The sequence below is a fragment of the Microtus ochrogaster genome, linkage group LG1 (assembly GCF_000317375.1).
Source record: "Microtus ochrogaster isolate Prairie Vole_2 linkage group LG1, MicOch1.0, whole genome shotgun sequence".
NCBI lineage: Eukaryota > Metazoa > Chordata > Mammalia > Rodentia > Cricetidae > Microtus > Microtus ochrogaster.
The window spans coordinates 3,623,425-3,633,761 of record NC_022027.1 but is presented as its reverse complement, the minus strand read 5'-3'; the positions used below and the strand labels follow the sequence as shown (position 1 = coordinate 3,633,761).

The 10,337-nt window shown below is 58.0% G+C and overlaps 1 protein-coding gene across 5 annotated transcripts in view; it reads left to right on the top strand.

The window, feature by feature from the left end:
- The window catches only part of Midn (midnolin), a 9,896-nt gene extending 3,230 nt beyond the window's left edge, over positions 1 to 6,666 (top strand). For 2 of the 5 annotated variants that reach the window (XM_013350713.2, XM_026785179.1), the window contains exons 3-9: positions 96 to 183; positions 361 to 423; positions 2,224 to 2,352; positions 2,448 to 2,762; positions 2,933 to 3,077; positions 3,381 to 3,653; positions 4,711 to 6,666. In XM_013350713.2, coding sequence (XP_013206167.1) covers positions 96 to 183; positions 361 to 423; positions 2,224 to 2,352; positions 2,448 to 2,762; positions 2,933 to 3,077; positions 3,381 to 3,653; positions 4,711 to 4,988 — 1,291 coding nt within the window. In that variant the 3' untranslated portion in view covers positions 4,989 to 6,666. The remainder of the gene's footprint in view (positions 1 to 95; positions 184 to 360; positions 424 to 2,223; positions 2,353 to 2,447; positions 2,763 to 2,932; positions 3,078 to 3,380; positions 3,654 to 4,710) is intronic. The other 3 variants (XM_005359075.3, XM_005359076.3, XM_005359077.3) reach the window with 3 other exon arrangements.
- The last annotated feature ends 3,671 nt before the right edge of the window (positions 6,667 to 10,337 follow it).

Sequence of the window (10,337 nt, the reverse complement as noted above, 5' to 3'; positions counted from 1 at the left end):
CCCCCCCCCTTGCGCACGCACAGCCCTCCTCCTCGGCCTCCGCTTCCGCGTCTCTGTGTTGTCTCCCGTCTCACCCTCTTCCTTCCTACCCCCAGCCGGCTCAATTCGGGGAAGCTGCAGGAATTCGGCGTGGGGGATGGTAGCAAGTTGACGCTCGTGCCCACGGTGGAAGCTGGCCTCATGGTAAATGACTGAGGGGCGCGTGCCCTGGAGGCTCCTGTCTCTTGGCCACCTCATTGCATAAATGCACCATCCTGCCCCTTACAAAGAGCTCTCCCACCCACCCCCAGCACATAGGGCCCCCTCCCCATTCCCTGCTCTCAATCCACACTGAAGACACTGTTTGTTCCTCTCTTGTAGTCCCAGGCCTCGAGGCCGGAGCAGTCCGTTATGCAAGCTCTGGAAAGTTTGACTGAGACCCAGGTAAGCAACGGCCATCCTCTCCCTAACCCGGCGGAGGGGGGGGTGCAGGCTGCGGCTACGCCTAGGGACCACGCAACTCTCTGGACACCCTTAGAGCCTCCAGTTGTTTGTGTTTCCCTGGTGGCCTGTGGGGGAAGGGATGAAAGCCCCGCCTCGGTGCCAGCTTGGCCTGGTCACCAGGCTTCCTCTTCCTCCCTGCCTCCCCCAGCACCTTGACCACCTGACCTTGAGAAGTTTTCTCTCCCACGGTGACTGCCACGGGTGGGGGTGGGGGAGTCCAATATTTTGACCAGTTCTAACCATGGGTGACCTTGACCCGAGCTGGCTGGAACTTGTACCCTCCACAGCCCAGCACACTCTTAATCTAGAGTGCCCCCCCCCCCAAAAAAAAAAATCTGAACCAAAACAAAAAATCCTCATTTGGGAGAGCTGTGCCTCTGGGGAAACCAGCCGACCAAACTTAGCCCGGCCAAGGCAAAGCAGCGGCAGTCATCCTATCCCCTCCTGTCTCTTGGCCTTTGTTCCCTGCCCTGGCAGGGGGAGGGGCAGGCAGGGGCACCCAGCCCTGGGCCAGGGAGGCCTAGACAGGATGTTAAGAAAATATTTAGTAAGCAGCCCAGAGGGAGACTGGGCCTGGCTCTGAGGAGGCTTCCAGGTTTTGTTGAGCACCCCCCCCCCCATTCTTAACCATAACAGGGGCTCCTCTCTCTCAGCCGGGTTCCCTAGCTCCTCCAGTTCTCCAACACAGCCACACAGGCAGCTGGAGTTTGTCCCCAGGATGAGGGGAATGGCCTGTGCAGGGCCCTCACTCCATAGACTACAAACCAAACCGTAGCATCCTGCCTAGTGGCGCAGTGGACACTGGGGCCTCAGAACTCTTCAGTGGTCCTGCCTCTCTGGCGGGGTTCCTGGGAGCTAGCAGTGGGGGCTGAAGGTGACTATCGGGGCTAGTTTAAGCAGACTTGCACTTGCTGGCCTGTGGGGTGGTGTGCCTGGCAGGAGGGAGTTAGTGGGTGCTGGGTGTAGCCTTGAGGTCACCAGAGTGGATTACTCAGCAGGCCACCCATTTGCCCTTCCCCTGGGAGAAAGGGGTGATCCCAGCTGCCCAGAAACCACTTCAGGCTCTTCCCTGTAAAGGATGTGGGGCACAGAAGAGGGAGTGTAGGGTGGGGGCTGCTTTCCTGCCTGTCCACCCCTTCATCCCCTCCCCATGGGGCCCCAAGCCGAGAAGGTTACTCCAGCCCTCTGCCAGCAGAGCCAGGGGAGGGAGGGAGTTCTGCGAGGCGGTCTGGTGACTCATAGGCCTGTGTCACTTCTCAGAAACCTCCCCCCACACACACACCCTGGCCTCTGGGGAGAACAAGGCAGATAGTCTGGGTCCCAGAGGTGGGAGAAAGGGTGCCCAGGGCATCCAAGGGTCAGGTAGGCCCACAAATCAGCCCTACAGAGTGTCTGGGGGAGGGGAGGGTTGGCAGGTCATCTGGAAGCCCTTGGGGACAGGCCTCCAGGCTCCTCCCCCCCCCCCCAGGATATATAAATATTTATCTTGGGAAAGCAAAGGTTAACCATTAGAGCTCCTTCAGGATCCAGCCTGCCTCTTGGGTGGCTTAGCTATAAAGGGGATCTTGAGGATTCTCTTAGCTAGATTCATAGGCAAACAGGATCTGGGGTCTGCGGGTGGGTATTCAAGGGAGGGCAGTGACCATCATCCGCTGGGCCCCGCCCCATCTGGGCTCAGTTTCCCCTTTAACGGACCCAGAACCAGAGGCCCCAATCTGACCCACCTCTGTCCCCCCACAGCCCCCAGCGACACCCGGGCCAGGCCGGGCTGCCGGAGGAGGCTTCCGGAAATACAGATTGATTTTATTTAAGCGTCCGTGGCACCGACAGGGACCCCAGAGCCCAGAGAGGGGCGGCGAGAGGCCCCAGGTCACACTGCGGGGAGAGCTGGGCTGGGTTGGGCTGGGGGCATCAGGGATGAGAACCCCCTCAACTGATGAGTGTCTCCCTACTTCTGTCTTTAGGTCAGTGACTTTCTGTCAGGCCGCTCACCTCTGACTCTGGCCCTTCGCGTTGGGGATCACATGATGTTCGTACAGTTGCAACTGGCTGCCCAGCACGCCCCGCTCCAGCACCGCCATGTGCTCGCTGCTGCTGCTGCAGCCGCTGCCGCCGCCCGGGGAGATTCCAGTGTAACTGCCCCAGTGTCCTCACCCTGTAGGCCGGTGTCCAGTGCCGCCAGAGTCCCCCCGGTATCCAGCAGCCCTTCACCTGTGTCCCCCTCGCCTGTCACCGCTGGCTCCTTTCGATCCCATGCAGCTTCCACAACCTGTTCCGAGGTGAGGATGGAAATAATTATCTTTGTATTCAGGGGCGGATTTTGAGGGCTCCAGCTGTAGCCTTTGTCAGATGCTCTTTCCTGACCCTGAGCCCGATGAATTTATACCTGGAATGCCGGACTGAGGGCTGGACCCATCACGACCCTACCTACCATTTTCCAATCTCTCAGCAGCAGATGGACTGTTCCCCCCCGGCTAGCAGCAATGCCACCTCAACCCCAGGCAGCAGCCCTACCCCTCGCTCCCGCAAACCCGGTGCCGTCATCGAGAGCTTCGTGAACCATGCCCCTGGGGTCTTCTCAGGCACCTTCTCTGGTAGGTGTCACCACTGGAGTGATCTCGAGATCTCATGTACTGGGTAAATGTCTTCCCCAGCAATCTGGAACATGAACTGGTGTGACTCTGGACACACGGGATGCCATCTGTAGTTTATGTGTGGTCACTGTGATATTGGGGAGGTCTTCAGAGTCCCCCCAGACATCTCAGCATCCTGAGTAGCTGGGGATAACGGATGCTCTGCCATCAGACCTGGACACTGCAGGCTGCCCTGTCTGCCTGTGTCATTGCCACACTGAGAACCTGGACTGCCTTGGGACTCACGATCCTTTCCACTTGCAGGCACACTGCATCCCAACTGCCAAGACAGCAGTGGGCGGCCACGGCGAGACATTGGCACCATTCTGCAGATACTCAATGACCTCCTAAGTGCCACACGGCATTACCAGGGCATGCCACCCTCCCTGACCCAGCTCCGCTGCCATGCCCAGTGCTCACCTGCCTCACCAGCCCCTGACCTCACCCCAAAAACTACCTCCTGTGAGAAGCTGGGAGCCACTTCCCCCACCTCCCTGCTCCAGGGCCAGAGCCAGATCAGAATGTGCAAACCCCCTGGTAAGTGCCCCTGTTACCAGCCTTCCTGCTTCTCAAGGCCTCCTCTGTGTGCTGGTGGGTGAGGGGACAGCTGACCTGACTGGGGACCCCCTGGAGCTGACAGCTGCTGCCCCAGCTGGGAAGAAGAGACAACTGTGTCCGCATAGAGTGTCCTTGTGTGCTCCAGGGGCTCCTGTGCCACTTCCTCCTTCCCCTCCCCAGGCCCATCTCCAGATGGCCTTGGGTACTTTCATGAATGACTGAGTCAGGTCTAGCCCTCCAGACACAGCCAGATGTGCCTACTCCTACCCACACTGGATTGATAATGACCACTGCTCAACCTAGATCACCTGCTTCTGCAGCCATGTTTACGAAAGTAGAAAACTGAGGCACAAGCTTTTTAATACTTGTGATTCTAAAACAGGTTCTTTTCATTTTTTTGTTTGTTTGATTTTTGTATTTCTTTATTAGCAAGACCGCCAGCCCCCTCACTAGGGAATTTTAGGCAGAGGCTCCACCCTGACCACATCCCCAGCCCCTCACTGGGGATTCTAGGCTGGGGCTCCCATCTCTGAGCCAAGCCTTTATTTTCAGAGGGGTTTTTACTTCGTTGTCCAAGCTGGTCTTGAACCTGGAATGTTTTGGTCTCTGCTTCCTAAATAATCCATGCATTGACTAAACTACATTTTTTGCTGTTTAGCTTTTTTGTTGTTTGAGACGGGGTCTCACCATGTAACCCTTGGCTGTCCTGGAGTTTACTATGTGTAAACCTAGCTAGTCCCCCATCCTCCTGTCTCTGCCTCTGGAATGCTGGGATTAAAGGCATGTGCCACCAAGCCCAAATTCCTTCTTGCACTTCTCAAGTTCTGACTAAATTTTTTTCCTTTTCATTGATCAAATCCCTGTACACCTCTTACTCAGCCCATAGCTCAGGCTGCCCTCCCCAGCATGTTTCAGTAACTATAGCGTGAGACTGGGGCAGTGGGCTTCCTCGCGCCTTTCCAGAGTCTAGCTGACTGGTGCTCCAGCGTCTGCAGTGGGGGCTTGAGACTCACAGGTGCCTGGTCTCCCTTTGTAGGAGACCGTCTGCGGCAGACAGAGAACCGTGCCACACGCTGCAAAGTGGAACGCCTCCAGCTCCTGCTGCAGCAGAAACGCCTACGGAGGAAGGCGCGGCGGGACGCTCGGGGTCCCTACCACTGGACCCCCAGCCGCAAAGCTGGCCGCAGTGACAGCAGCAGCAGCGGGGGCGGAGGTAGCCCCAGTGAGGCTGGAGGCTTGGGCCTCGACTTCGAGGACTCCGTCTGGAAGCCTGAAGTCAACCCGGACATCCAGTCCGAATTCGTAATGGCTTAAAGGATCCAGCCCCCTTGGGTCTGTCACATCTCCACCCCAGACACGGGGCGGGTGGGGCACTACAGCCTGGACGCTGAGCAGCCCAGCTCTGGGGGGCAGGAGATCACCTCCATTGCCACTCACCAGCCTTTCTGATTCTTTTGTAACTCTTCCCCCGGTTGCCCTGCATCCCTGGTCACACGCCCATCTCTTTCTTCCCTCACCATGGTCGTTTCTGGTGGCCTCTGCGCCAGGGCCCTTCCCGCCCACCTTCTTCAGCTCCAAATATGTAGCAGTCTGTTCCCAGATGCCCAGACGGAGGAAGCCACCCACCCCCAGCCCTTCCGTTCCGCCTAGCTCTTCCCCACCCCCTTCCATAACCCGATTCAGGTTTTTAACTCAAAATGTAGATTCTCCAAGAAGCACTTTACAGATGAGGGTTGGGGACCCCAAGATGATCTACCACCCCCACCCCCATCTGCAGACTTGGCCTCCACTCCAGGCCAGCTGGATCCCTCCACCCCCTCCCCCCAGCTCACAGGGATACCTTTGTCCATAAAGCCTTCCTCCTGCCTCTCAGTCACCGCTGCCTGGCTGGCCCCGCTATTGCCATGCTAGTTAGATGGAGGATGCTGAGGCTGGGGGTTGTCAGTCAGGTGGGGGACGCTCCTCTTCCCCACAGGGAAGGACTGACGACTCTGCCACCTTCTCTATGGACACCAACCCGGCTGTCCTCTCTCTCCCTCCCCACACCCACTTATTTCCCTAACCTTCCTTGCCAGTGGAGCTTGGGGAACTATTTATAGATTTCATTTCTGACTGAGCCAGTAATGGTTGCTATTCTCTAGGGAAGAAGAAAACTGGGGTAGGTGGGGGCGGGGGCCAGAGAGACACCCCTGTACCTCTTGTCCCCAAGCCCAGCTTAAGGGGCAACCTCACCTGCACCCAGGAATGGGCAGTGGGGTACTGAGCTGTGAGTGCATCAACCCCCCCCCCCCCCCGGGGAGGGCGAGCTGCTGGCCCAAGTTGGCCTTACTGATCATGGGCGACTGCCCTCCCCTGGAACTGGGGCTTTTCAACAAGGCTTATCTTGTGGGTATTTTTTTTCCTCCACATTTTTAAATTTTGTGCTAATGGGATGTGTGCCCGCCCCTAACATCTGTCAATTTTGTGTAGGCTCCACCTGTCCTCAGCTCCTTTGTTCTGTCTGAACCCCACCTCCCCCACTGTGTGTTTAACCTTAATGGTTTGGGATGTGAACGAGTGTCGGCCATAGCTGTAAAGTTTTTTGTGGAGGGTGGGTGGGAGGGGATTGATTCCAGAGGGTAGAGGCCAAGCATTTGGTTTATTTTTTTCAATCTTCTTTCCAAAAAGAAAAGGGAGGGGGATACATGGGTGCATTTTTTTAAGCTGTCTTGGATATCTATTTAAATGTGTGTTTTTTGTTTTTTTTTTTAAGATTTTTTTAAACTGCCTGAGATGTGTCCCCTGAGCTGAGGGTGGAGGCCTCAGGCAGGAGCCGAGTCCACCCATAGTTCCCTCTTTCCGCTGACGGACTTCCCCCAGATAGCATTAGCCACCCTCGGGGAGAAAATCCGACTGTGGGGATCCACCTCACCCAAGTCTCCTTTATTGAAATGAAATTTGGGGGGGGGAGCCTTACACGAGCACCTGATTTCAAATAAACGGAAACGAGACGTGAACTTTAGTCCTCGCTTGCTCCTTCAGGGTCCCAAGCTGTTTCCCCCAAAAATGGTTTCCCACGTCCCTTCCCCAGCTGGGGGCTGGCAGGAAGCTGCCTAGGGTGGAGGGTGGGAAGGCCTAGCCACTTCCTGCTACCCAAGGCCGGAAGTACCTTTGGGCGTGGGGCTGGGGCATGCCCTGGGTGAGGCTTTCATCCTCTCAGCTCTGACTGTCAAGTGGGCCAAAGACGGGAACTTCGGAATCAGTATCCGGGCAGACACTCCCTGCTCCCAGTGGTGGGAGGAGTTCTGAACAGAAACGGAAGTGCTTCCTAGAGTCGCTCCACTCTACCCCCCCCCCCCTTGGTGGCCACACTTTGAGGATCACGCACCAATTTTCCAGGTCTTTGCTTCAGCCATAACCCTTCTGGGCACTGCAGTCTGGTTATGATTGGGAACTTCCCGAGGTGGCTTGCCCACCTTTTCCTTCCCCACGCCCCACAAAGGGCTTCTCTAAGATCCCTGCTCCAAGCCTTCTGGGACTAGGCTGAGACAGTTAACACTCTGAGCTCCTTTAGTGGAACTCCCACTTTATAGGCCAGAAAACTGAGGACTCAAACACTGGGCATGGAATCTACAGTCTCTATTCCTCGCCACGAAGGCTGGGGGATGAGGAGCGGGTGCCTTCCCCAAGGGTGGCCTGGGCATCTCCACAGTGCTTTCTGGCCCTCCCTCCTCCCAGTCACCCCAAATCGTCCCCACGCCCACGCCAGGAAGGCGGATGTCCCGTCAAGCCTGATCCCAGGAGAGTTCATGGTCAATAGGCCCAAAGGTTTGGGGACATCTGAGGCCACACGACGTAGTGAGGGTGAGAACACAGTGGGACGGCTTCTACTTGTCGCTCAGCGCTACTCGGGGGACCAGGGAGGCAGCCACGTCCACAAGCGGGGCGGGGGGGGGGCGTCCCAGGGGAATCTCAAGGTCTCGTCCCGGAGATGGAGCCTATATGTTGGGGACCCTGTCAAACCACAAGCCCAGATCATCCCATCACAACATCACATTGCTTTCTACACCCCGCTCGCCCTCAGCCTGAACAGACTAACAACCCCAGGGGGCGATCTGACCCCGAACTGGAAGCCCAGAGCGTGTGGTAGGGACGGAGAGGGAAACCGAGGCTCAGACAGCAAGGGCTGCCGAAATCGCAGAGGGGCGGGGTCGGCCCTTCGCTTCCTTCCGCCCCCCACCCCCAGTACCCCATTGAGGAAAAAGCTGAATGGGAGGGGGCGGCCCCCGGAAACTCGACGAGATGGAAACGCGGTTGCCAGGGCAGCGCGCAGCGAGAGCCTCCCGACGTCACCGCGGGGAGGGCTCCCCGTCCGCCCCCGCCTGCGCCTCGGTCCAGGCTCCGCCCGCCCGCGGGGAGGCTTCATTGGTGGAACCGCCTGTCGCTCTTCCGGACGCACCAATAAACTCGAGGTTGCCCTGTGGAGGCGGGACTTCAGCGCGGCAAGGACGAGTGCGCGAGCGCAGAGGCGCAGCGGCCCCGCCCCGCTGCCCGCTCGTCTGCAAACTTGGGGGCGGGAGACGCAGCCGAGGCTTGACGGCTGAGGCTGGGCCTGGACGGAAGAGGGGGCGTCCCTGGGGGCGTCGCACGTGGACCCCCCAGCACAGGCACGCCACGTGCACCGCTCTGTGCACACCGGCATTTCCTGCTGCATCCCCGCTGGTTCGATTGACCCTCGCCCGGTTTTCTTGCACTTCCCAGCCTTTGGGAGGACTTGAAGAAGGGAGACTACCTGTAGGAGGGGGCTTTGTGGGACGAATAGGAGTTTGCCAAGTATTGTTGGAAGAGAAAAGGGTGTGTTGCGGGGCAGCAGTCAGGTCACGTTGTGAAGCGGCGGGGGGCGGAGGTAAGAAAAGGCAAAGCTGGCAAGGGCGCTGGAGGAGATCCCCCAAGTCTAGACTTGAGCTAATGGGGCGGAGTGACTGATCATGACCCTGGTTAGAATCACCCTTTGGGAGGTGGAGGCAGAAAAAAGTAGAACAGGTTTGCCTGAAAATCCCAATAATCTGGAGGAAGCTGCGAGGGCTGATAGCAGGGATGGAGGACGAAGATTTTTTAAAACGAACGCAGGCTGTTTGGGTGAGAGAGGGATCCCCAGGGCGGGAATTCCAGGTCATCAGCTGCCTTTGCTTGTGGTCTTCGTAAAGAAGGGGGGGGGCGCACACCTGTCACAACACTCGAGGCTGAGGCAGAAGGGTGACTGCATGGTCGAAGCTAGTCAACAACCTTCTGCTCAGGCCGGCCTAGGGTGGGGGCTGGCGACAAGGAATGGTGTGGTTTGCCAAACCCTCCAAGGGGGTACCCTCGCAAATGGGCAGAGTTCTGTGACCAGGCAGCCGGGGGCGGGCATAAGGAGGCCACTAGGGGTCATGGCTTCCTGCCAAAGGCTGGAGTCCCCTGGGGGGAGGGGTGGCCACTTTCCAGTCGGGATCTGGGGACCTGGCAGCAAGCTCTGAGATGTCAGAGGTCTGGAGGTGGCTGTCCGTGGGCAGCTGGGAGGAGCAGAACCCGTGGAGGAGGCCAGAGATGGTGCCCGCAGGGCAGAGCCGCCCCCGTGGGGCTCTAAACAGCTCCACCCTCCAGCCTGGCCTTGGGAAGGAGACTAAGCTGGTGGCAGCTGGGCGTGGGGCTCTTCCCTAGAGTCTTATTCCAGCCCCACCCACAGCCACCTAGTCCTCCCCGGTGTCACGCGGGGCAGGTGAGTCCGCTCTGCCTGCCGAGTGGAGGAGGAAGGCTCCCTCGCTTCGGTGCAAGGCTAGCTGGTTCCCTGTTCGGTCTCTTCTAGCTTTTCTCTATTTCTGGCTCTATTCAGGCCCCTCTACTTTCGTCCTTTCACTGGCTGTCCCACTCCTCCCTCCCCCACTTCCGCCCCTCCTTCACCCTTCCCCCACCCCTTACATTCCAACCTCCGCCCCCGCCCCCAGCCGTGGGGCCAGCTGCTGCTTTGGGTGTCCTGGGGGACGGGAAGGGAGATGGGTCCTGCCCTGGGTCAGAGGTCCTCCCTCAGAACGGCTCGGACCGACTGGAGAGGGTGCCCCTAACCCTGCTGGAATGTGGGCGGGACGGCCCCCGTCGAATAAGGAGGTCACCCCTCACCCCAGCAGGCAGCCGCAGACAGCTGTCACGCCCCACAAGACTAAGCTGAACACCAACCCCCAGCCAGGAACATTTACTGAGGACTGTGGGGCAGGCTCCCGGTGAACAACACCTACCTCATGACCCTGATCCCTACCCCGCGCTTGGTTCTTGCACAGCCTGAACCCTGCATGCCCCAGTGGTATAAGACTGTTGTTTTAGCTGCTTCCCAGAGGAGAAAGAGGTCAGCTGGAGATTTTGAGTTCAAGGCCAACCTGGGCAATTTAGACCACCCCACCCCCGCTGGCCAGGTAAGAAACAGGTTGGCTTCATTTGCTCTGTGGTGCTGGCCTGGCTTGCCTGAAGTTCTGTGTTCCCCACAGGAAACAAAAAGAAGAAAAGGAGTTGGTGTTTATTTTTATTTATTTATTTATTTATTTATTTTTTTTTTTGAGAGACAGGGTTTCTCTGTGGTTTTGGAGCCTGTCCTGGAACTAGCTCTTGTAGACCAGGCTGGTCTCAAACTCACAGAGATCCACCTGCCTCTGC